This window comes from Taudactylus pleione, unplaced genomic scaffold (genome assembly GCF_031769625.1).
Source record: "Taudactylus pleione unplaced genomic scaffold, aTauple2 ptg000936l, whole genome shotgun sequence".
In the NCBI taxonomy this organism is placed as follows: Eukaryota; Metazoa; Chordata; class Amphibia; order Anura; family Myobatrachidae; genus Taudactylus; species Taudactylus pleione.
The window spans coordinates 285,513-313,128 of record NW_028285337.1 but is presented as its reverse complement, the minus strand read 5'-3'; the positions used below and the strand labels follow the sequence as shown (position 1 = coordinate 313,128).

The window sequence follows — 27,616 nt, the reverse complement described above, 5'->3', positions numbered from 1 at the left end:
GTATGGACAGAGGACCACGTAGCAGCCTTGCAGATCTGGACTGCAGAGGCACCACGTCGAGCTGCCCACGAAGGACCCACAGACCTAGTGGAATGAGCCTTCAGAGAAGGAGGAACCGGCAGACCTTCATGAAGATAAGCTTCAGAAATAGCCACACGGATCCAGGCTGCCAAAGTTTGCTTTGAAGCAGGCCAACCCTTTTTACGGAAGCCATAGAGGACAAACAAGGCGTCCGACTTCCTAAAGGAAGAAGTGCGGTCAACATAAGTCCTTAAGGCCCGCACAACATCCAAAGTTGCCCGATATGGTGCCCGATGACTGACGTCACACCTATACCCCAAGGTATCCTGTGGATACCCTATGGACCCTGAAGTAGAAAGTGGAAAGATTTCAATTAACTTCAAATCATTTTTACATCCCCACTCACCAAGTGATCCATATACCAATTTGGGGAAGATAATATTATTGCCTCACATTAGGTAGAATGCAAAATAGGTAAATGGTAAATGGCTGGGGAGGCACTGGCTAGTATCAGGGACAGATTTACAGATACATATATGAACCTGAGGGTTCATGTGGGCATCATACAAAGGTGCAGCAGTATATAGTGCTGGAAATTTGGTGAGGTTTGATCCGAGATGTGCAGAAAAGGTAGACGGGGGAGGCAGTGCCTCACCTGCCATACACTTTTTACTCCAGAGTTTTGACTATAAAAATTATTATAATAATACAAAGAAGACATTTATATTTTTTTTTACATTTTTCTTATAATTTTTATACTCAGCACTCTGAAGTATACCTAAGTATGACAGGCAAGGCTCTGCCTCACCTGACCGCACATCACTGGTAGAATGTTTGGCACACGTGTAAGAGTTCTATTTATCAGAATAACCTGAAAATAATGATTTTCTATCACTGCTATATGTGACAGTTAACCAAAGCATGCTGAAAAAGACACATTAGTGGTTCTTAAATATACAGTAAGAAACACTAATAGACTAGTCCGGCCCCGGACCTCAATCCCATTGAAAATGTGTGTAATGGATTTGTAAATTGCTGTTTACCAGCAGTCCTTCTGCAACTTGCTGAAATCTAGAATGAGTATAATTTGCAGTGTCCAGATGTGCTTTGGCTAATTAAAGTTTTGCATTGTAAATTTCGCTTTAGTAGAATCATGTGATTTACAGAGCTAAACATAGCTGATTAGCTCTGTGAATGTCCAGAACAACTCAAGCCATTGTACTTGTAGTGTCACCCTCCCAACACCCTTTTCCCATATCATATGCTGCTGTCACACGCACTGCATTGACACTATGCATTGGGAGCACACAGCAAAACGATCGATGTTCAGGGACAAAAGAGGACAGGACACCCATCCATCCAGGGTTGGAAGTAAAAACAAGACCTCTGGTGGTACAGGTGACTGAGCATCAGAGTGAATGTTCTTGTTAGAGACATAAATGAATAGGAAGGAGACCCTGGACATAAGGTGAATTGTATAGCAGGTGCAGGTAGTAGGAGTTTATTTAGGAATTAAGGGTCAGAACAGCAAAGAGAAGGTTTCAGTTTTGAGAAATAAATGACAATGCAATGTAAGTGTAGAATTTAGGACAACCATACTTCATAAATGTGCCCTACCAAATATTACATTATCAATTACGTTAGGCTTTTTATTTAAAAGAAAAAAACATTTTATTTTGACTTTAAAATGACAGAACTAGTTATAAAAACGTCTCCAAAAATCTATTCCATGATGTAAGAAATTCTAAAAGGTGTGAAAACTTTGTTACAGTGATAAGTATACATTGCCCCATAGTTCATGCAAGATGTGCTTATTTATAATGCCTCCTCAGCACCATACAGACCAAACCATCACATCTGTATGGCTGGACAATTTCTGCGTGTATAAAGTCATCATCTTTTATACATCTCTTCTTAAAATAAATGTGCATGGTTGGCAATAGCTGTCTTAGTATCACTATGTTTGGGAGAAAATGCCATTTACGTTTTTAGTCATTCCAGCCATAACATTCAAACTGCATCATTGTTTATCTATCTGGTATATGTTACTGAATTATACATTTCGACTACAGTTTGTATCACTCGATGCTTTATGAAGAGTTACATTTGCCATAGCGAATATTTATTGCCAAAACTTCAACTTAGTTGTTGCACTGAGAGAGAGAGAGAGACACATGCCTGTACTCATACAGTGAACCCGGGCCAGAATGTAGTGTACACGTGTGTGCATCCCAATGAGTTTATACCTAGTGAGCAGCCACTACAGCACGAATGTGAGTTAATATATAAGGAGGATAATAGAAGCAGCCTAATGTTATATAGAAATATATTGTGATGAGTATACATGTATATTATACAGCAGCAGACGCTGGAAAGGCTAGGACAAAGAGCTGGTAACTTAGTGCACAGACAGGACAGCTCACACTCCGGCACCGAGGGGGTTACAGGGCTCGTCCATCCCCCAGAGTGACACTCGGGGCAGCAGCCCATCAGGGTGACCCCTCCCTGGGCAGGCAGGGGGTAATACAGGGAGAGCCGCGTGCTCAGCAAAAGAGGAAAATAAACATAAGTAAGAATCGCCTCCGCTCACCTCTCTCCGGTGCTCGGTGCTGCTGCTGGGGTGTCTATCGCTAACCCGGTGTCCGCCGCCGCAGCCGCCGTGCCTGTCTCCGCCCTCCCCGTATTGCCACGCCCACTCCCATGACACGCCTCTTATGCCCTAGTTTCAAACACCAACCGCCGCCTTAGCTCTAGCCCTGCCAGAGGTACAGAGTGGGGAGGGCGCGACATTTGGACGGACCAGTCACAGAATAGCAGGGGGAGAGCGGGGAGCTGTGATAGGACGACTTCAGCCAGCTCGCTAAGCCCAAAGTGTAGGTGTAATTAGTGTGGTGCTGAGCGGGGTCAGTCACCTCCCACAACGAGTGACGCTGTGTACCTGTAGCGGGCTATACTGTACTTGCAGTCTCAGCTGGGTGTCTCGATTTAGCAAACACTGAGTGACTCGAATCATTCACTCATCTGAATGATTCGAGTCAGTGTGTTGAGACACTCACTAGCCATCTCTAGTAGTCTGGTATCTGTAGCGGGCACTGTGTGTGCTGTACCTGAAAGGCACTGTGTACTGTACTTGTAGTCTGGTACCTGTAGCGTAGCGGGCACTGTCTGTACTGTGTACCTGTAGGTCTGGTACCAGTATCGGGCACTGTGTATGCTGTAGCGGGCACTGGGTCACATGTATTAAGCCCCACTTTATCTCTTTCCAGAGCTTAATACATCTGCCCCACTTTATGTACTGTGTACCTGTAGGTCTGGTACCTGTAGTAGTGGGTACTGTACCTGTAGATCTGGTACCTGTATGGCACTGTTTACTGTAACTGTATGGCACTGTACCTGTAGGTCTGGTACCTGTAGCGGGCACTGTGTACTGTACCTGCAGATCTGGTACCTGTATGGCACTGTGTACTGTACCTGTAGGTCTGGTACCTGTATGGCATTGTGTACTGTACCTGTAGGTCTGGTACCTGTATGGCACTGTGTACTGTACCTGTATGGCACTGTGTACTGTACCTGTAGGTCTGGTACTTGTATGGCACTGTGTACTGTACCCTTTAGGTCTGGTACCTGTATGGCACTGTGTACTGTACCTGTATGGCACTGTGTACTGTACCTGTAGGTCTGGTACCTGTATGGCACTGTGTACTGTACCCTTTAGGTCTGGTACCTGTATGACACTGTGTACTGTACCTGTAGGTCTGGTGGAGCACTGTGTACCTGTAGTGTTCCAAGTTAATGATACACATAATGGGCTCAATCTTATTAGGTGCACGTATGCAAATGTTTGTTTCATGAAACTCACAAGATTGCGCACACTAGAAACGCTAGATACATTTAGATATGGCAATATGCGGTAGGAGTGGCAAGGGTGCCCGACTTTTGTGTAAAATTTGACCTGGAAGATGCGCATAAAAAATTGGGGAAACCATCCTGGACCCCAAAAAACTTTTTATTAATGGTGGAAAAAATGACAGCAATTGTTTTCATCAAATGAAAGTCTTTACAGACATGTTGGGCTACAGAAAAAAATTGTATAGTAATTTTTAGTGTTTTTATATGTCTGTAAAAAGTTGGAATAAACACTTTTAACTCTCATCTGCAAGTTCAAACCCCCTCTCCCATCAGTACACCTGCCCATAAAGTACCTGTCACATATTTCTTTTTAGAGAAATTCACCTGAAAAGGGACATGTCTTTATTGGCCAAATTATGCTATTTACAAACCCCTCCAAGTGCATAATTATTCACTAGGAGGGGTATACCAGAGGTTCTGCACTGACTACCTCCAATTTTACCTTGAAATAAAGATTTTAATACCTTTTCACCAGCTCAGGGGGTGACACAAAAAATGAACATTTTATTTAGAAAAATCAATGTGCGTTTGGAATTGGATAGAAAATGTAAATTGCAGGGTGAGTTCGCCATGAGAATGGCTCGCTGTGCCCAACTTGCACGTAATACGATTGAGCACTATGACACTTTGGGCCTAATTCAGAGCTGCTCGCAGGCGGCTTGATGTTTGGGCCCTGCGCATGTGCTGCGTCCGGCGTGCGCATGCGCTAGCCCCGACGAGCGACTGAGCTTCAGCCGCTGCGAGGCTCACTACAAGATGGGCGACTGTCGATGGTGAGTGACAGCTCGCCCCGTTTTGTAGGCGGGTAGGGGGGTGGCTGCACAAACGCAGTTGTTCCCTTAGGAACACCTGGGGTTTGTGGGAGGACCTATTAGAACAGGGAGTCCACTCGGGCTTGCGGCAGCCGAGACCCTACCCCAGGGTCTCGTCGCAAGCCCGATGGTCTCCAGCCCGCACGCACAAGCTGTGGGTGGACAACCACAGCTTTGCGAGCGGCCTGGAGAGAAAAAAAAAATGCCCACAGACCCTGCAAGCTTCCTGCGGCGCGAGCGGGTCTGAATCAGGGCCTTTATTTCTTTTAACTCCTGTTAAACCCTTTGGCCAGTCGACCAAGAGCTGACCTACAATAGTATCAGGATTCCCCATAACACACTGGGCCTGATTCAGACCCGCACGCGAGCGCTATGTGCTCGCAAGCGGGTCGATGGTGGCCCAGTGCGCATGCGCACGACGGAGGGAGCTCCGTCGTGCGCATGCGCGAGACCCGGATAGCGACGGGCAAACCGTCGCTCCGGGTCTCGTACCTAAAGGGGCGTGCTGGCTATGTTGAGTGACAGCACGCCCCCTTTGGTGGGCAGGCTGGGGACGTGGCTGCCCAGACGGAGGCGTTCCCATGGGAACGCCTATGGTCTGAGGCCGGCCCCACTGACAACACACATGATGTCAGTGGGAGAGCTTTCGGCTCTGTTAGAGCCGAAAGCACTCTTGGGCTTGCGGCAATGAGATCCTACCACAAGCGTTTTGTCGCAAGCCCGATGGTCTTGACCATTGCGACCATCTTCCTGGCCGCTCGCTATGGCTGTGGGTGGTCACCCACAGCTATGCGAGTGGCCAGGAGGCCGCTCTAAAAAAACAGAAGGCCCGGCCCTGATTCAGAGCGAGCACTGTGTCAGAGCGTCCAGCTCTGAATCAGGGCCACTGTACAGTACTTTTTACTCTGCTTCTGGACCCAAATACCTTCCTCTAGTAGAGGTGTGGATTAATTGTTCACCCAAATCAGTGTCTTAAGATGGGTACACACTATATGATGTGACAAACGATGTGATATTAGTTCCAGAACACACAATATAGAGTCTGATTCAGATGTGGACGGTATTGTAGAGCCACAAGGAAGTGGCTGTGCAATACAGTCCTGCTGCTAATGCAGCAGTAGGTATCTGTAGGGAATAGACATCTGCATGCATCTGCGATCCGAGTGCAGCTTAAATAGATGCTTTCTCGAATCACCATCACAACCATCAGTCGCAATTGTTGCTGCTGTGGCCAGGCTGCGTAAGCTGAAGCTTACTCAGACTGGCCTCTTATGAGGCCAGGAAATCTGCACCCTACGACGCCTCGGCACTTCCAGGAAACAGAAATGCAGCCCAATACCGCCCTCAAGTGACTGCAGGCTGTCAATCAGGCTGCGGTTCAGGGGGCACTACGACCTTGACAGCAAGACCCATTCTGTACATGCGCAGAACGGGTCCTCCACATGTGCAGACGCCTTACCATCTGTCATGTACGTAAACCATCAGGTTTTCTTAGATATCTGAATCAGGCCCATAGAGCGTAAACATAATCTTCTGAACGACGGCACGATATATCGTGTTGGGTGATCGTATCCCATTAATCGTTACTCCTGTACACTGTGCGGTCATGCGTAGACACTGTCACTACATGAGGTGCACCATATCACGCATCGCATCGTCCCATCTGCCGTGTAGCACAGCAGATATATTGTGTCATGTGATTGTATCCAATTAATCATTTCTCCAGTACACAGGTGCATCAGAATGATTTTATGTTGGAGAGGGGGCAACATAAAATCATTCCAGAGCCCGCCCCCCCTCCCCTCCTTCCTCTGTCTCATTCCCTCTTACCATAGCGGCGGACAGTCAGGGGCTGTGCTTTATAGTAATAGGCTACACAGCCTCTGCACCGCACGGAGGAGGAGGTGTAATGTACGGTGTTTTAACTTAAAGATCGCACATTACACCTCCTCCTCTCTGCGATGCAGGGGCCATGCAGTATATTGATAGAAAGCACAAAAGCCCCTGACCGTCCGCGGCTGCTGTGCCCTTCAAATGTTTGTGGAGAGGCAAGCCGCCCCCTTCCCAAGTTCCAGCATCCATGCCTGTACACTATGGGCCTAATTCAGACTCGCTCGCAAGTGGGTCGATGGCCGGGCAGTGTGCATGCGCCGTGTGCGCGAGCCCCGGAGCGAGCGAGAAATCACTCGCTCCGGGGCTCGCAACAAAACGAGGTGGCTGTCGATGTAGATCGACAGCTCGCCCCATTTTGTAGGCGGGGAGGGGGGGTGGCTGGCCAAACGGAGGCGTTGCCTGCCGTTTGAGGGCGGCCCTACTGACATCACTCGTGATGTCAGTAGGTGAACTTCCTGCTCTATTAGAGCAGGAAGCTCACTGGGGCTTGCGGGAACGAGACCCTACCACAAGGGTCTCATTGCAAACCCGATGGTCGCGACCATCACCTGGCCGCTCGCAAAAGCTGTGGGTGGACACCCACAGCTTAGCGAGCGGCCTGGAGGCGAGCCAAAAAAAACAACAGCCCGCCCAGATTCAGAGCGAGCGCTCACAAAGAGTGTCCGGCTCTGAATTAGGCCCTATGTGCGGTCGTGCATACACACTACATGAAGTGCACAATACCGCTCATCGCGTCTTCACATTTGCCGTGCAGCACAGCAGATGGGATGATCCGGAAATGAGGTATTGGTCGCACACACTATATGATGAGTTCATCATATTGTTACAATCCACGTCGGAACAATATATTGGACGATATATCTTATAGTGTGTGCCCAGCTTTACACTTGCAATAGCATTTTTGCTGACCTTTGTTACAAGTGCATTGTGGCAGTGCTCAGTAAGCTGTGTGTTATGGTAATAATATGTACCTGGTGCTTGTGTGTGTCTAGTGTGGGCACAGGGGAGAGCGAGGGCATTGGGAATGTTGGCCTGTCTTCAGCAACTAATGTTTTGAGCAGCACTCTGATTAGCATACATGCATGTGAATAGAAGTGCAGGCACAATGGGAAAGCTCAGTATTACATACCCTCCAGCAATTGAAAAAGGGACAAAGGGTATACATACTCCACTAATCACTATACACAGCACTATTTTACTGCTTCTGTAGCTAAAACTATAGTGTTTATAATGTAAGGGTATACAGACATCTTCTTTGGGGGTGTGCATGAACACAACAGGATGAGTGTATTTGAAAAACAGGGCACAGTTTTCTCCTCATTAAAGCTTACTGGGTAACATTTTAGATGCAGCTTACAAGCATTTACAAAGAGATTTCTCCCATAATATGGTTCAAAAGTCCATTCTTGCCAAGTCATCTTTTAAGCCGATTTCAGTAATACTACATAATGTCACACTTCATTATATAGGGCCTGATTCACAGTTGTACGCTTATGCACACAGCAGCTGCGTCTTTGGACGCAGCTGCTGTGTGCATGTATGCTAATGTTGCAGGAGGCGTCTGCAGGAAAAAGATATCTCCGGGCAGCATCTCAGAACCCGATTCCTATGTGTGAAGACGCAGATTCGGATCAACATCGGTCATGATGTTTGCGGCATCGGCCATCTGAGTAAACCTATGCTTACTCAGAATGGCCACCTCCTGTCTGCTTGCGAGGCCAGCAAATCTGTGTCAGTAGGCGTAGACACTGGCCTCTGCACTTCCAGAAAATGGGGCTGACATGTCCCCATTTTCTGGACACACAGGCAGCACTGCTCTGTCCCTGCCCCCAAACAGCCACAGCATGTCAATCATGCTGCAACTTAGGGGGGACAGCAAACGTTGTCGCAGTCAGTGATCGACACATGAGCAGTACAGATCCTGTGCATGTGCTGATCATTAAACATTTTACGTAAACCATCAGGTTTGCATATTACTCTGAATCAGGCCCATAGTGGTTGATTCATAGTTGCAATTTAAAGTTGATCACAGTTACCCTGTCTAGGGCCGTAACAAGGGGTGTGTAAGCAGTGCCGCCACACAGAGTGCAGAGCCTCGTGCTCGGCACCGGCTCTCATCCATGGCTCCTGCATCTGGCAAGCAGGTGCGTAGAATGGCACCCTCCACCCAAATCTCTACAGCAGTTCTGCCTGGAGGAAGCTTCAGACATGCACACTACTGCCCTTACAGCCCCACAGACGATCCTGAGGATGCTCCTGATATTGCTGTCATTACCGCCAATTGTGGCTCCGCCCCCTCTGCATGATATCATATCGGCACGCACTTGCACCAGCAACATACCTAGTGTAGATGATACACTATAAAATATATAATGTAGTAAATATCCTCAGGATATAGTTTATGGAAGTGGTTTCTAGCTGTAATGGGTGTTATGCCATGTTTAGGAGTAGATTCAGTTAGCCGCAAGTTGCCGTCTGCAGCTCAAGTTGCGCATTTCTCTCCGCATTACAAAAGGCATATTCTATTTAGCGCTCCTTAAGCTGCGAGCTGAATCTGCTTTCTACAGTTAATGCTCTAAAGCTGTCATGGCCCATTTCACCGCTTTTTGCATCTAATTGAATCTGCCTCTTAATGACAGAACCCAACACATCTGTAAGTAGGAAATTTGATGCACCCCAACCTTGAACTGTAACCAAATTGACCTAAATGATTCCCTGTTCCTGCCTTCAGGTTTGCACCATGGACTGCCCCTCTCACACAGCCCTAGTTACAGCTGTGACACCACATATTTACAGTTTTTGAAAGACAAATGTTAAAATATTATACTAATTAAGTGTTATGTCACACAGGTAACTTGAGTGCTAGCACTTGTTCAGCAATTATGTAACAACGGTGCTTATTACCAACGGCATATTATTTTTAATATCGCAGTGATACTATCGATTATGCTGTACTAAAAGGAGGACATATCCCCTTTAGCGAGTGCAAAAGGGGTTATGTCTCTTTGTAAAATGGGGCCCTTAATGTGCTTGCATTTATAGCATTTAATGCTCCCCTGGTGCTATAGGAAGGGGAAATGTTACTGCCATATCTTGTTCGGCTACAGAACATGTGCAGCGCTAAAAATGATCTGTCCGCAATTCTGCATCAGCCCCTGTATGTGTATATTTGAAACTTAAGTGAATTACATTTTATATTTTTCTTATATAATTGAAATATAGATTACAGACAATCTACTGCATACTCGTATCTCCAACTTGTCTTCAGAGTTTTCCATTGTTTCCTTCACAATTATGACACATTCTGATACTGTAAAAAACAAAAGTGTCTGATATACAGGTTGGGTACAAACAGCTTAGGGGACTCCCAAGGAAAAGACTCCTGTAATCCAAGAAGGAGATAGCATATGTATAGTACTTAGCATAAAGTAGTAAAGATGGACTGTTGTTTCTAGCAGAGTTGATCAATTGTGCTTGTGCATGAATCTGACATAAATGAGTATTCCTTGAAATGCTAGCTAAGCCAGAGGTTTGGCCTTCTTCATAGATTTTTTGATCAGATTTATATGTGCAGGTTTCTGGCCATTATGGTACTTAAATCAATTGTTTTTTGCTGTTACCTCTATGGAGTACGAGCTAAAGTAAGCGAGATTTCCCTCTGGGAGTTATAACATGTCAGGTTCCGGCCTAGGATCGGCCGTTACTCACGGCTGCTGCGCTGACTTCCCCTGACTTCTTGTGCAGTCAGACGTCTGGTACAGTGTGCAGGCAGATGACGCGCTGAGATTTATGCCTTAGGTGCATTATCGTTAGCGGCCGCTCCGTAATTTGATTTCCGTGGTTTCCATCATGGATGCAGTCATGACAGTCTGTATCACCTGACTGACCCTCAAACCAATGGTAGCATGGTTGTTGTCAGCTGACCCTGCCTTCCAATGAATTGCTACCTTAGGGTATTTAACCGGGCTCTGGGCAACAAAAAGTTGCCTATCCAATGTTGTTACTTCTCGTGTCTACTTGCCATTACTTCATTCTAGGTTCCCCTGTTGTTATACCCTTGAGTCTCTTCAAGTGCCATCTCCTTGTGCAGCAGTGCATCAGAAACACCTTGCCTGCATGCAAACCACCAGTGCCATCTCCTTGTGCAGCAGTGTGTCAGGAACACCTTGCCTGCGAGCATCCACCAGTGCCATCTTCAGTGGCAAACGCAGGATTTCCAGAGGGGGGTTTCCAAATGCTTAATTTTAGAGCGAGTGTGGCCTGTCAGTGAAGAGGGCAGAAATAGTACTTAATCAGTTTTAATAAGCGTCATACAAAGTGTATTGTGTGTAATAATTCCAGCATATACAGGATCAGCGATCACAGTAAGCCATTAGATGCGGTCGTAGGGCATCCTGCCTGAGCTGAATGTATTTATTTTAGATGATGGCACCATTCCAGACTATTGGAGCAAGTCCGGGAGCCTGGAGGAGCAGCAGAAGAACCTAGCCCTAAATGGAGAGGGCAGAATTAGTACTTAACCAGCTTTAGTAAGCGTCATACAAAGTCTATTGTGTGTAATAATTCCAGCATATACAGGACTAGCGATCACAGTAAGCCATTAGATGCGGTAGTAGGGCATCCTGCCTGAGCTGAATGTATTTATTTTAGATGTGTGCACCATTCCAGATTATTGGAGCAAGTCTGGGAGCCTGGAGGAGCAGCAGAAGAACCTAGCACTGCCCTGGACATATATGTACATATTTGGCTCTATAGCAGTGCATCGCTAATAGTGCATGTTTTCCAGATCTTCTAGTTGGTGCACAGGTTATTTATTACTGGCTGATACATGTTGAAAGATCCACCGTTGGTGCTAATTATTTCATTTGTGATACTGAGAAGATCATGCAGCACTAGTAGCAATCTATTATTACTATTTCTATAGTGGTCATGGTGTGGGCTGGGGAGGGGGGTTTCCAGGCAGACGGAACCCCCCCCTGCGTATGATCTTCTTGTGCAGCAGTTTGTCAGGAACACCTTGCCTGCGAGCATCCACTAGTGCCATCTCCTTGTGCAGCAGTGCGTCAGGAACACCTTGCCTGCATGCAACCACCAGTGCCATCTCCTTGTGCAGCAGTGCGTCAGGAACACCTTGCCTGCATGCAACCACCATTGCCATCTTCTTGTGCAGCAGTGTGTCAGGAACACCTTGCGTGCGAGCATCCACCAGTGCCATCTCTTTGTGCAGCAGTGCGTCAGAAACACCTTGCCTGCGAGCATCCACTAGTGCCATCTCCTTGTGCAGCAGTGCGTCAGGAACACCTTGCCTGCATGCAACCACCAGTGCAATCTCCTTGTGCAGCAGTGCGTCAGGAACACCTTGCCTGCGAGCATCCACTAGTGCCATCTCCTTGTGCAGCAATGCGTCAGAAACACCTTGCCTACGAGCATCCACTAGTGCCATCTCCTTGTGCAGCAGTGCGTCAGGAGCACCTTGCCTACATGCAACCACCAGTGCAATCTCCTTGTGCAGCAGTGCGTCAGGAAGACCTTGCCTGCATGCAACCACCAGTGCAATCTCCTTGTGCAGCATTGCGCCAGGAACACCTTGCCTGCATGCAACCACCATTGCATTCTTCTTGTGCAGCAGTGCGTCAGAAACACCTTGCCTGCATGCAACCACCAGTGCCATCTCCTTGTGCAGCAGTGTGTCAATTGCACCTAGCCTGCGATCAACCACAAGTGTCATCTCCTTGAGCGCAAGTGCGTCAAAACATTTTAGCCTGTATACTCAAGAGTCACTCTCCAGTGCAGGTTCTCAGCTAGTAGGTCTTCCTGAAGTATATCACTCGTGCCATCGTTTGTGTTTGTCTCCATTCCCACGGGTATCGGATACCTGACCAAAGGGCCGCGACCTTCCTGCTGGGTGCAGCTTAAACCCATATCCCGCTTGGAGGGGTCACTGGAGAACACCTCCCAGCAGGTTAGACTCCGCACCTTTGGTCAGGTCTCGCCAACATCCGATATTTGTGGATGAGGAGATCATACATCCAGGCCCCTCGCCTCTGATTCCTCTCTCATCCCCGGACTTCAGCTTTCAACTCCCTAGCAGGAGATTCTCCAGAGTCAAGCGTGACATAACACTTCCCTTGTATTCCATGTACTCAGGTGCAGGTTGTTGTGGAGAGACCTCTGCACTGTCTCCTCCGCTGCAGGTTTCTTCCAAATCCGGCTCATAGCGATGGAGGTGTGCTGACATCACAGCGGACTCCGACCCAATGCGCTACTTTGCATGTGTGGTTTGTCCACTCTTCTTCCTCTGTCCTCCAAAAGACATGCAGGTGCCCCTGAGTGTCTCCTTGAGGGAGACTGCGCAGACAAATAATAGATCCTACTATTACCACTGTGTCACCACCGTTAGGCACCACAGACAATCCACTGTCACCACTGAGTGTATGTTCAGGTGTGTGCTTCAGACACCACACAATACCTGTTCTAACCTATTCCAGGCTGGACCTGTTACACTATATTCTTACATTGTGCACCTACTGAATTAATCCTGTGTTCACTTGCATCCTGTGTTCTACCTGTATAATAGACCAATCCCTGGTTAAGGTATTCATGTGGACTAACCTCCATCATACACAGCTGCTGCCTATATTGACTCCTATAGGTTCTGCCAATGCAGGTGACATGTCCGTATATACACCAATAGGAATACAAACCAGCCTCCAAGTCTTATCTCAGGAGCTTAAAATACTGAGCCTATGCTATGCACATCTGAGGCATGGTTATGCATTTCAGTATGGAACAAAAGCTAGCACTGTTAGCAAGGGACTAATTAGGCAGAGCGTTTCTGGATAAGTTAAATAAATTAATTCTACTAGATACAATCTTGAAGCTACTAGATACAATCTTGAAGTGAATCTTGCCAAAAGGTCCAGGTATAACAAAACAGGCACTGGGGCTTATGCACAGTTCCTAGTAAAATGGGCATAATGGCAGAACCGTACACATCTTGTATCTGTATGCGGTGCATTTGCATGAACATGTTCTTACTTTACTCAGCCAAATTGTGGCTTTTCTGTATCCTCAACTTGATATTTTACTCAAATAATAATATTCAAAAAAGAAAACCAATATAGTGTAGTATAATAAATAATGATGAATAATGTACCCGAGTGTTAATTTCTGAAATGAAATATTGTTGTGCTGAAGATAAATGCCAGAGAATCCTTGGAGAAAGTGAGTTATCAATCACCCCAGGAGCAACTATATAGAAAAGAGTTCCCCAGACACATCGACACGTTTTGATTTAGTTGAAATCTTTTTCAAAGCAGGTGTGGGGAAGCTACAAAGTTACAGTATTAAACCCTTATTCAATCAGAGTTTATATCAGAATCGTGATTATTTACCCATATGCGGAAATGAGTCATCATCAGCTTTCAGTCCACCAATCGGAAGTGCCCATGTTTGCATACCAAGGCACATAAAGCCGAAACCAGAAGCAGCATTTTAAATGTTAGTCCCTAATCCTGACTTTTAACAACAAAAAAGGCAGTATTCAAACCTGCAGTAGGAATACATTTTTCTACATATTTCATCTGATAATACTATTCAGAGCAGCAGGTGAGAGAGATCACTCAACCTTTATCTCCCACGGGACACAGCAGCCTGTGGGTGGCACAGTGGGACAATGCCCGAAAAGTGGGACTGTCCTGGCAAAATTGGGATGGTTGGGAGATCTGTATGTATTATAAAGGTTTGGTAATTACAACAGATGGGATGGACTCACTTGGTTTCAGTATAAATGTATACTTGGGCCCTTACATCATGAATATGAAGATTTACATTTGTATAGGTGGAATAATAATTAAAATCCCTTTGCAGGTGCCAAAATGCTCAATAATACTTTCCAATGAATAAGATTTTGTTTTGCAATAGAATATATTTGTAAGGAATGATGCTAAAGGGGTCTATTCAATCACAATTTTCTTGTCAGGGAGGGATCCTTTGAGATTCATCAGCCTATACTCACACATTTGCAGCCCAATAACCGTGCATGCGCATTAGGCGCTGGATACATACCCAGAAGTAAGCTATTAACTTTTTTTTACTCTTCACAGGCTTTTACTGGAGTAAGCGATATTTGATAAATGCCATAATAAAATTATTTCTTACCAGCTGGGATACCAAGCATTGCCCAGGTTGAAGACTGGACCCTGTAGTATCCCTGCAGCCTTTATTTGTTTACATTGTCCTCGCCTATAACCCCATTCCATTAATCCTGAAAATAACCCTACTGTTTGCTAACATGCATGCAAACAGTGGCGTAACTACCGTGGGTGCAAGGGGTGCGGCTGCTATGCCTGAGCTGCCTCTGTGGACCGCCGCTCCACATGTACCCAGTCACGCACACAAGGTGGTCCAGTCAGGGCAGCTGAGTGGGACCCGGGTGTCATCGGTGTTGATTTGATGCTGACCCACTAGTTGACTACAGCTGGCGCACTGGCAGGCAGACATAGACAGCGCCGCCAGTCGTGAGACAATCAGAGCTCGTGGACCGGCAACCAATCAGTAGTGTCGGCTCCTGATTGGCTACCGGTCTGCAAGCTCCAATTGGTTCGTGACTGGTGCCAGATTCAAATTGCGCTGGCGCTGTCTATGCATTTCTGCCACTGCCTGCCGTTGTGCCAGCTGCAATTAGCTGGTGGCCAGGCACCAAATTCAAACCTGCTAGCTGCTGATGCCACACGGGGAGACGATAGGCTGCTGGAGGGAACCGAGGAGGTGAGTTGCTGGGGGGGAATAATGTGTAAGAGGCACTACTGTGTGGCATAATGTGTAAGGGGTACTACTATTGTGTGGAATAATGTGTTATATGGGGAACTACTACTATATGGCATAATCTATAAAGGCCATTACTGTGTAGTGTAAAGGCCCCTACACACGGAACAATGTAGGCAATGATACGATCTCATTAATGATTTCCCTTGAACTCCTGAACACTACCGGACAAACTATGTTGTGCATACACATGGAACGATTGTACTAATTATATATCATTTGGCAGCAAACAACCTCACAATGCATCTTCTGTCTCCCCCTCAGCTGGCACAAAATGGTTAAGGGGAGTGTCTAGGAAAAGTGACGACAAACCGTTCATCGTCCATGAAATCATTCGTCATGCGTACAAACGGAACAATATGTGTCAAATCGTGAAAGACAGGTTGTGATCTTTCTACATGTTCAAAAGATCCCCAACCAACGACCAGCGGGAGCGCGCATCGGCATCGTTATCGTGCCTACACACGGCAGATTATAAAAGATTTGTCGTTCCAATTGGTCAAAAATGGCAATATCATTTAATATATTGTACCATGTGTAGCCACCTTAAGGGGCATTACTATGTGGCATAATGTATAAGGGGCACTGCTACTGCGTGGCATAATGTGCATAAGGGGTACTACTGTGTGACAAAACCTGAATAGGCTCTGTGTGGGGGCAAAAGTTGTGGGGGTTTTTTACCTCTTTTAAGAGCCTTTTAAGATCTTGCTATGTGACCCACAAAGTTATAGTTAGGACTTTGCATGCAAACACAGAGGGCTGACTAATATATATAATCACTTTAAAAAGGACTAACTCTGTATTTAATATGAACTTGCATGGATCATAAAGTTTGACACTTGCTCAGACAGTGAGGTTAAAAGGATACTTTTGTAGCTTTCACACAGGTTTTTGGCAGACTGCCAATTTCCTCTTGAGCCAGCCCTGGAACCTGTGTAATTTAAGAGTGTCCCCATTATTAGGGATTGTGTGACAGTGTTTGGCCCTGACGAAATTCATACCAAGGCAAAAACAAAATCCTGGTCAAATTACACCACCATGCCAAATTTGGTGGAGCAAGGTCCAAAACTCTGGCCGTGCATAAAGAACAAACGGACAGATATGCTTTCTCGCTTATTATATAGATCGGTGCTATATGCAATAAGAAGTTAAACTTAATGGGGACATTTTACAATATAAATAAATTGGCCCCTAAATGCTTAGGATTACCATGCTATTTTCTTAAAACAGAAATCATTTTATTAATCTACATCAGACCAAGTAGTTCTATCATAACAGGATGATTGTTATCTGGTTACAAGTGTTAGCAAACAAACTTATTGCAAGCACATACAATAAATGTGCCATGGAGACATTTGTTCTTCATGACCTTTTAATTACATTTATTGATCTAAGGCTTTCTTTGAACATATGAGGTCCATAGCACTCCAGTGTGTTTCCCATAGAGGACACATTTCAATCTGTTTTGCGAACATGTTTATATATGGTCTGCTCCTTTTATTACAGGTATTAATAGCTTTCATTCTTGCTGAAAAATGCTATTATTCAGGTTCAGTATCTGTCCTTTGTAAAATAAAAAAGTAAATTAATTAATAAAAAAAATGTGCTCTACATGTGAATGTTATGCCCCCTTTTAAATTACTGCTGGATATAGGATTTCCCTAAGCTGATTGCTAGGTTACAGCGTCCTGGCAATGTGTAAAATAACAAAGTAGAAGCAGAATGCTAAATGACAGGGTGTATAGTTACAAACAAGAGAGACTGAAACAAACCATATGAGATGGAGAGTGCAGACAGTACAATACATGTAACTTGATGCAAACATTGTCCAGTGATGAGCTCTGGCATTACTTGATGCCTCATCTAGTTTAATGAGTGAAGCACGGTATAGAGAAGCAGCATTCACTGGTAAGCGATCTATAGTTATTTTAGCTTAATTTGTTTAACCTTAGTTCCATACCTAAATAGCCCACTCGTTTTCTATTTCTCAGGATGGTGTAAAGTATTCTGAGCATGTTTTTTTAAAAGACCACCTTAGCCAAGCACCTTACTGTAAGTACTGCTTGTTACACTTAAGTGCTATCTCTTATACAAGCCTCTATGGCCCAGACCTTTTCATAAAACATGAAGAGCTCCATTGTACAGTACAGTATGTCTTGTAATGTATGCCTAAAACTTATACAACGTGCCCCAAAAATGTAAACAGCTCTGCAATAGGTACAAAGTTTACATTTTTGTTTGATTAGTCCAAAGCAATTCTGCAAAATAGTTACTTAGAAGTTACTTACTGCTAAGTAAGGAAACACTACATAGAGCAGGATGAGATTCTAGAAAATGGTTACTTGATGATAAAGAGAGGAGCTATGTGAAATGAAAGAATAACACATTTTAATAAGCTAAAAATGAAATGCCTGGGTCTATGGAATGAATATGCCTGGTATACCAGCAGTATGTTAATAACCCTGACCAACCAAACAAGGAGCGCTAAATATAAAATATAAAAAACAATTTATTACATAATATAAAGAAATAAAAGACATGCAGGAAGTGTGTGTGTATATTGACATATTTTATATTGAATATGTGGTGAGTAAAAAGGCTCATTTAATAGGTCAACTAAAGGGTATATGAGTGAAAATTATATATCGCAGTTCATTGAGAATCAGACTAGCATGCAATAAGCTTCACATGTGCAAATCATCATGTATTAATATATATTTTAGCCTTTTCATTATACTGTTATTTACCAGAAGTATTTTTGTATTTGCAGAGTGCAATCCAAAACACATGCATGCTGCTAATGAGAATTACATGGAGTTTGCTACAGGCAACGATGTTAGTACATCACAAAAGCTATCGGAGCAACTTGAGGAATCATGGGGTAATTCAGCAAGTGACAACACTGATGATGAACAAGAAGACCTACCTTTTGATGGGATCCTTGAACGTTATTTAGTTCCAAATTTAGACCAGGATCAGGTAGACCAGCCCAGTATCCTTTCTGATTCTCATAAAGCATTGATTAGACATAAGGAAAGCCAAAACAGTGAAATAGAGTCTGAAACTGCTGATGATGAAGCCATATATTCTGTGGAAAGCAGCGATGTGTTTAGTTTGTCTGAGACTATTTCCAAGCTTCTGACTGAGACCAATGGAGAAACAGAACATGAAAGTGAGAAGTTAATAACCATTCCTACAATAATACCAGATGTTCTCCTACGTCACTTTACAGACGGTGGCCTGCTGAGTCCGTGTGAGTTCATAGACTATGAAACTATGCCGGAAACATCCATTGCTGAAAGCAGTAGCGAAACAGTAATTAGTAGAAAAAGTTACACAGAGCTTAGCCAATATGATTTTAGTACAGAACAACAAGAGGATTTTGAGGACGAATACCTGGAAATGTACCAAAATGAAAACATTGATATCCAGGAAGAAATGCTAAATAATGAAAACACTCCTCTCATGGATGAGAAGTCACCAAAGGAAAATACTGAAGGAAATGGACCTGAGTGTACACAGGAGAGCGTGGGACTGAATGAGTTACTACCTGATAGTGTGGATGATAAAAGCCATCCTAAATATAACTCAGAAAGGAGACCTGAAATAAAGTACGGCCAAGGACAGGTTCATTACAAACTTCCTGATTTTTCAAAAGTATCGCCAAAGGTAAAAATACCAAAGGGTGATATTAGTGTCATTAAACCTTTTCCAGCATTAAAGAGAGCAGTATCTTCTCCCAATTTAGTGGGACAATCATTTGCTATACAAGATATACTGGATTCCATGCAACCACTCATGCAACAAGAACAAAGAAAGGAAACTGGCCTTTCTTCTGACCATCTACACGTACAGGTAAATACAATGGCATAACTGTGGTAGTATAATATATTCATTTATGTAATGTCTGCTCCGAGTTGTAGTATAGTAAATTGTTGACAACATATGTGGTAACTAAGAATGTATGTGACCACCAAATATTAAAGTCACCGTAGATGTAACCAATGGGAATTTCATATGATATAAGTCTATTATTATTATTATTATTATTATTATTATTATTATTATCTAGCTGAAGTACCCAACGTTGCCCGGGTTTAAATCTTCAAGTTATTAAGTTATGCATTCCAGACCAATTGCCATCCCTCTGTGAAGTTGTCATCCAAATCCATCCAGTGGAAGGCCCAGAAGAGGCGTCCCGTGTCAAAATTCTGCCCAGCGTATACCAACGGGAAGTCCGACCAGAACCTTATCTTCAAGTTATTAAGTTAGGCATCTCAGACCAATTGGCAGGCATAGCAGTCCAACTGCCTCCCCTCTGTGAAGTTTTCATCCAAATTAATCCAGGGGAAGGCCCAGAACAGGCTCCTCCAGTCAAAGTTCTGCCCAGCATACACCAACAGGAGGTCCGACCGGGACCTTATCTTCAAGTTATTAAGTTAGGCATCTCAGACCAATTGGCAGGCATCCCAGTCCAACTGCCACCCCTCTGTGAAGTTTTCATCCAAATTAATCCAGTGGAAGGCCCCGAACAGGCTCCTACAGTCAAAGTTCTGCCCAGCGTACACCAACGGGAGGTCCGACCTGGACCTAATCTTGCCACTCCTCTGGGAAGTTTACATTCAAATCCATCAAGTCAAAGCCCCAGAACAGGCTCCTCGGGTCAAAGTTCTGCCCAGAGTACACCAACGGGAGGTCCGACCAGGACCTCAACCCCCTAGTATGTCTTCTTGGATCCAATGTTATCACTCTGTGAAGTTTTGATCCAAATACATACAGTGGAAGGCTGAGAACAGGCTCCCTGGGTCTAAGTTCTGCCGAGCGTACACCAATAGGAGGTCCGACCGGGACCCTAACCCCCCTAAAACCTGTCCATGATTCAACTGGACCACCTTGCATTTGTTTCATCCCCTTTGGTATAGGGGTGTCAGAATGCATAAATGGACTGGCAAACAAACAGACCAATGAATTTTATATATAAGATAAACTTTATTTATTGGGCGACACAAGTCACAGTGCCATACAGAGGGCAAAACAGTAAGACAGTACAGGGTAAAACAGTACAGTACAAATACACAGTAGACAAGTAGCAAATAGCACTACAACTCTCAACATAGCCACTGATGCAAAGGGTGCAATGGAAATAGTCAGCGTAAGCTGAAACCTGTACCAAGATCTAAATCGTCTGAGACCTGAGGCAGAGAGCCCACGGAGGAGGTGTAGAGTTTAGCTGGTGTGCAAAAGAAGTAGGTAATTAGAACAGGAGGGAGGATTTTACAGTCGGTAGCTGCGTCCTTAATATTGGTAGCTCACCTAGCTGCAGCACTGCCGAGTAACCTAAGAGGAAGTGACCTCTGACGCCTGCTCCCCCGTGGTGTCGAAGCCATGGGTGGAGCCACATGGAAGCACATCAGGTGAATGCTGCCTCTGTGCTTCCCTGTGGTTCCACCCACGGCATCTACGCTGTGGCAGAGCAAGTGACTACTGCCCAGCCCTGCCAGAAAATCACACAGCAGGCCTGACTATTTACTATCTTTTGCTCCTCTACTGTATGTACCTCCTTGGAATTGGTAATTAACAGCGAAATGTGCCTGTGCTTACTTTTATTTACAAACTACAATAATATCACTGTAATAATTAAATGTATTGTTGTTTTCTATTAAACATTTTTTTAAATTTTCCTTAATTACCTTCAATTGTTATTAGCCAGAGTTTTTTTTTCTACAAGTTTAGTAGCTCTTCAGGAGGTTTCATTTTACTAAAGTAGCTCACATCTCAATAAAGGTTGGCGACCACAGGTCCAAAGTCTACCTTTTGTTCTCTTTTGGAATAACATCCATTTTTTTAAAATCCCAATCTGGCCTCACCATGTTCCATCTTTACAGAAGATTTACTGGATTTTAGGCACCATACTTTTAAAATTCCCTCCATATATAAGCAAAGTCTCTATTTTTTCTGATCTTTGTATTGTTGGTCTGCATATATTTCATGTAGTTATGCAGATAATTAGCTAAACAAACTGCAGAACCTACAATAAGCATAAAACATAACTGCACACAACATTGAATAAAGCTAGTATAGAGTAACGTTTATAGAACAGAGGGAATTTTACTTGTCTTGGTCAAAATGTTTCTACAGATGTGTCGTCTTGCATCCTTGTCGCACGAGCTGCAAACGTGCATGTGCATTGCGCCATTAATTTTGTCGCAGCTGCGTGCGCCAAAGTATGCCATGTCGTGCGCTGCGTTAGAACCATGCAATCCTATGGGGTAGCTGGTGCGAACGCAGGAGGCATATCCATTCACGAGCGCATGACTCGCGCCATACGGGGCGCGATTTGCCGTACAAGATGCAACTGGCCATATCTGTGTCTCTAAATTCTGTTTCTGTTCCTCTCAAAGTGTTATTTCTTTTTAAGGTCTCAGAGGCTTCACTTTATATTTCTGATTCCAACAAGATCAACTCTGTATCTCCTCCAGCTTCTGAATGTGTTACACCAGACTCATGTCAGTCTGTCAACCATATAGAGAAACAATCAAAAGAGATTCTCCTCGAACTACACACAGGTACAATCAGTTATTACCATCACCTATTTACCGTTAAATGCTTTCAGTGATATACTTAGGCTGCTGACAACCAAGATTATATCTTAAAAAAAACCTCTGATTTGTATGTTAGGTGCCTCTATTTACATGGCATACCGCTATTAATCGCTTGAAATAATGAACTAGAGATGCTAAAGATATAGGATATTATGACTGCAATTGTTCAAATAACCATTGTTACATATATTTCAGATGGAATTTAAATATATTAAAAAGAGCTGTGAGCAGTTATGTAATATTCAGGGCCATATTGAGGGTGTGACTACTGGTGCTGCAACACAGGGTGCAAGGCGAAGGAGCAGCACAGCCCCACCCTGGTCCCTAAGGCTCCCACCTCCCCTGTTTTGGTATTACTGGAGTGAGCGGTTGGCAGTGCTCTACTGCTCTAGTGCATGATTGGTGATGGTAGTACTATAGTGCACAGTTTGTGGTGGTAATTCTGTTGTACACTGTTGGTGGAGGTTGTAATACTGTAGTGTGTGGTAGGTTGTGGTATTGTATTAATTATTTCAGAACAGATTACTTCAGTATCTGGTCCAATAGTTAATATATGAACATATACTAAGGGGCATATTCAATTAGTCGCGTAAAGTCGGTAAGGTTTCCCCTGCCCTACTTTCGCCGACTTTGCGTGTTTTGGAGGCGAAAACTTTTAGTGCGCGGCCCCGCTATTCGCCCTATTCAATTGCAAAGGACACAAAAACGGGAGCCCGCGAAACTCAAACAGGCGAAAAGTGCTGTCAGATTTGGGGAAATCAGCCTGACACCCCCCAAAAGATGCACTAACATTGGGGAGCAATGTAGATGCCCCCGAATAGCCCTGCTGAAGATATTTGGGGTACTTAAATGCTGCTTATTTGCGTCTTTGCACAAGTGGTGAAGAATAGCATATAGCATTTTTTTTGTGTGAAAATAACTAGTCCCAGAAAATTTGGGGTACATGAAAATGGGTGCAAGCATAGTTAAAAAAGCTCAAAAGTAAAGTTTGAAAAAACCTTAAAAACGCACCTTCAGCAATCTCCTGCAATCAAAAAAACATCTCACTCATACTTGCAGACCCCCCAAATGCTTATTTCGCTAGTTTTTAAGTTTGTACCCCAACTTTATACTTTTTCACCCCCTTTTTCAAAGTCATTTCTTAGGGTGTTCTTCAATTTTTTAGGATTTTTTTTGATGCAGTTATCCTTTGGGGGCCTGTCCCAAGGGTGCAGGGTGGTTTCCCCACCTTTGCACCCCAAAACTGCAATTCTGCACATTTTTCCTCCTGCTTTCATAGGCAAATCTTTTTCGCCTATATCAATGCAATGACTTTCCACGTACGCGAAAAAGTCTTTGGAATTGAATATGGGGATAAGTTTCCACCTGGTGAAATGATGTCATAGGCGAAACTTTTTCGCCGAAAACGGCTTATCGCGACTAATTTAATATCCTGCTTTTTCTAGCATTGAGCAATTGGGCAACAAAAATTACTGCATTTCATCAGCTCTTTAACATTACTACATTGCTTTTGTACATTAGGGGAGTTTGCCATAACTAGGGAGGTGTGACCGGTGCCCCCGCACATGGTACATTGCCCTGGGGGCAGCACTGCCAATGCCCCACAGCACCAGCATGTGGCTTGCCAGTTTTACTGCTACGAGCAGGCGCCCTGCATACTGTGGAACTGCGGCCATGCTCTACTTCCTAGAACCGGCGTCCTTGCCACTAGGCGTGATGTCTTGACATCACAGGTTTAGATGTCGGGACCGGCTCTGATGCCATGTTAATATAGAAGAATTGACTAGGTAATATGAAAAAAATATGAAATTAAGTTAGATAATTAACATATCTCAGGATATTGATGACATTTTAAACTGGGATGGGGCGTGGCTGGGGGAATGGTCCCACTTCCCATTTAGTGTTTTAAGCAAACAAAAACAAAATTTGTTTGTCTGGAGGCTTGCCACTTAGCAACAGCTGGTGGGTGATAAGCAAGCCTCTTCATTACTGCTGGAACGAGGTAAAGTGAGAACATTTCACTCTGCTTGTTCCTACAGAGGAGGCTGGGGCTAGGGTTGCCAGATCTTTAATAAGGGACACATATGAATTACACTGGTTTTGTGGCTGATTACAACCAAGTGAAATAGTCAGTTAGCTACAGAATTTGTGTCATTCATATATGTCCCTTATTAATGGGATGAGGTGGCAGCCCTAGGCGGGGCTGAGCATCTGCTCTCTGAACGAATGGTCATATGACCATTCAAGCTCGCTCCTTCTTCTACAGCATGGACATGGGAGGTAGCTGGGTCTGTCTCTCTGACACACTTCTTGCACTTGTCCTCCATTGCCTTGCAATAATGTGACTGGAAAGCTACTAAAGCCTCAGGGCACTTGCAGGGGTGTCTTGGGTTGGTAGTCCAGTACCAAATAAAATGAATTTTATTCAGTGTGATAGGCAAAACCAGTGCTAATGACTGCCAATCAAAGAATGTGTGGAGAAAAAGGAGTGCAGCCCTGTCAACCACCACATAACAGAACCTAAGGGTGACATAGAAGCACAATGTACTTCATTTAATTTTTTTCTTAATTTCTCAATAAGAAACTTTTTGCTCAGGGGTGCCATGGAAAAAATTCTGATACTCTAGGGCGCCGTGAGTCAAAAAAGTTTGGGATCCACTGCTCTAGAGTCTATTCAGGGATACCTGTTCAGGCAAAGATGTACAGTTGCCTTTCCTGGAATTGCCAGAAGCAGGCAAAGCATGAGAGAAAAGTAAATGTGGAGAAAATTTCACATAGGGATGTTCAGGAAAAAATTAATCCTTCCCTGAATTGTCCGAAGAAGGCAAATCTCCAATATCCATAGAAAACACATTTTTCCTGCCCATAACTGGCACAGTACAGTACCTCTGCCCAAAACTGGCATTGTTTGGGAAACCTGTTTAAGACCAAAGGGATCCCAACTTATTGCTCCACTATTTAACTCTTCTGATAATTTATGTCCATCACGTCCCTCTCCAGTGCATTGTGTCAGAAGAGGTGACTAGGTTATCAGTCTCTTCAAAAGAGGTGAGTATAGCGACATACTCATGGCCAGGGTGGCACTAGCAGGTAAGACCTTCCACCAAATTATATACCTCCAATGGACTCTAAGCCAGCGGTCAGAGGTTTACAAGTTTGCCCAGCTGGAGTTTAAATTGACCCAAGTCAAAAATAACAAATGTTCTTTTCAGCCATACAGAGGGCCTGATTCAGACCCGCTCGCGAGCACTGAGTGCTCGCAAGCGGGTCGATGGTGCCCTAGTGCGCATGCGCATGACGGAGGGAGCTCCGTCGTGTGCATGCACGAGACCCGAATAGCGACTGCCAAGCCGTCGCTATGGGTCTCGCACCAAAGGGGGCGTGCTGTCGATGGTGAGTGACAGCACGCCCCCTTTGGTGGGCGTGCCAGGGGTGTTGCTGACCAGACGGAGGCGTTCCAATGGGAACGCCTACCGCCTGGGGCCGGCCCCACTGACATCACTAGTGATGTCAGTGGGAGTGCTTTTGGCTCTGATAGAGCCAAAAGCACTCCTGGGCTTGCGGCAGCGAGACCCTACTGCAGGGTCTCGTCGCAAGCCCGATGGTCGCGATGGTCTTGACCATCACGACCATCTTTTTGGCCGCTCGCATAAGCTGTGGGTGGCCACCCACAGCTATGCGAGCGGCCAGGAGGCCGCTCCAATTTTAGGTAGGAGGGCCCTGATTCAGAGCGAGTGCTCTTGTCAGAGCGTCCGGCTCTGAATCAGGCCCTGAGTCCCCAGATGTAGCTGCATTATTTGCCTCTAAAGCTGATCCATCTTTATGTTCACATGTGGGAGATAAGGCCCATAGAAGTGGAGATGTTACCCATAACAATCAATCAATCAATCAATCAATCAATCAATCAATCAGATTTTAGCTATTATCTTCTAGAAGGTGCTAGATAAATGATAAGTAGAATCTGATTGGTTGCTATGGGCAACATCTCCACTTCTATAAACCCGCACTATAGTAATAATAATATAGTATATTACAAAAAGAACCATGTGAATAAATTAGATAAAAATATACTATTTAATAGACACAATTTAAAAACAACAATATATAATATTGCACATTATTTAGACTAAAAAAACTCTCACGCTTTCAACTCTCATCCAGATATTTTCCCATTTTGAAGATAAAACTCAACCAATTTGAGAGTTTATGTCACAAGCCGCCGCACTGCAAATGCTGTGTTGGGCGACTGCCGGGTGAGGGTTCACTGAATCTCCGCCTACCTCCTGTCCATCATTCTGGGATCAATCCGGATTGGCTCTGGTATCTATATCCTTCTGGTGCAAACGCTGCACCGATGTCGGTGATAGAGTTTTCGTGTTTCCGGTTCTGATATTGTCTCCTGTTTCCAGTTGAGTTCCTGTTCTCATGCCTATATTGTTATATTGCCATTTGTGTCATCCAGGTGGCACTATTCGCATACCATTTACCTGCTGTTTGTGTCATCTAGGCGGCATGTTCTGCATATCTGTCCTCTGCCATTCGTGTCATCCAAGTGGCACAGGCCGCACTCCAGCGTCAGCTGCTTGTGTCAACCCGGCGGCACAGGCCGCACTTCAGCGTCAGCTGCTTGTGTCAACCCAGCGGCACAGGCTGTACTCCAGCGTTAGCTGCTTGTGTCAACCCGGCGGCACAGGCCGCACTTAAGCATCAGCTGGTTGTGTCAACCCGGCGGCACAGGCCGCACTCCAGCGTCCTAAGTATGCAATCCTGCGTATCAACGCCTGTGTCACCTCTGGTTCTTGTCGTCATCTGCCACATCTAGCCAAATTATACCAGCCCACAAGGCTGCTACACGGCCCAAAGGCCACATCTTATTTTACGTCCCACAGGCCACAGCTAGCCAAGTTATACCAGTCCACAAGGTTGCTACTCGGCCCAAAGGCCGCATCTTGTTCTACAGCCCACAGGCCACAACTAGCCAAGTTATATCAGCCCACAAGGCTGCGACACGGCCCAAAGGCCGCATCTTGCTCCATGGCCAACAGGCCACAGCAAGCCAAGGCATACCAGCCCTCAAGGCTGCTGCATGGCCCAAAGGCCGCATCCTATCTAACAGCCCATCAAGCCAAAGCATACCAGCCCTCAAGGTTGCTGTATAGCCCAAAGGCCACATCATATCGTACGGCCCACAGGCCCATCAAGCCAAGGAATATCGGCTCTCAAAGCTGCTTCACGGCTGCATGTAGCCAAGATATACCAGCCCTCAAGGCTGTTGCAGGTCAATACCCTCAAGAGCACACCTGTGGCTTAACATTTTACTGCTAAACTCTCACATTTTCTAAACTCTCACTCTATTACATTTGGCCCAGTTTTTCTCCATCTGGCATTGGATTTTCTGCCTGCCAAATATAAAGCAGGCTTAATCTCAGCCACCATATGTTCTTGTGGTTCAACTCTTGCCTTGTTATCACCAAGGCTAACTGGATACATCCTCTTCCGTCACTTACTTAGAGGAGTTTTTCCCTACCCAGACCTATTAAGCCACGTTATTGC

The 27,616-nt window shown here is 44.9% G+C and overlaps 2 protein-coding genes across 3 annotated transcripts in view; one reads left to right on the top strand and one right to left on the bottom strand.

The window, feature by feature from the left end:
• GPSM2 (G protein signaling modulator 2) overlaps positions 1-2,738 on the bottom strand; it is a 55,451-nt gene extending 52,713 nt beyond the window's left edge. For both annotated transcript variants that reach the window (XM_088459799.1, XM_088459803.1), the window contains exon 1: positions 2,612-2,738. The gene's annotated coding sequence lies outside the window, so the exon portion shown is untranslated. The remainder of the gene's footprint in view (positions 1-2,611) is intronic.
• Positions 2,739-17,340: 14,602 nt separating this feature from the next.
• Positions 17,341-27,616, top strand: part of AKNAD1 (AKNA domain containing 1) — a 135,679-nt gene continuing 125,403 nt past the window's right edge. The window contains 3 exon segments of the mRNA XM_088459806.1: positions 17,341-17,369; positions 18,232-19,316; positions 21,880-22,027. Coding sequence (XP_088315932.1) covers positions 18,249-19,316; positions 21,880-22,027 — 1,216 coding nt within the window. The 5' untranslated portion in view covers positions 17,341-17,369; positions 18,232-18,248.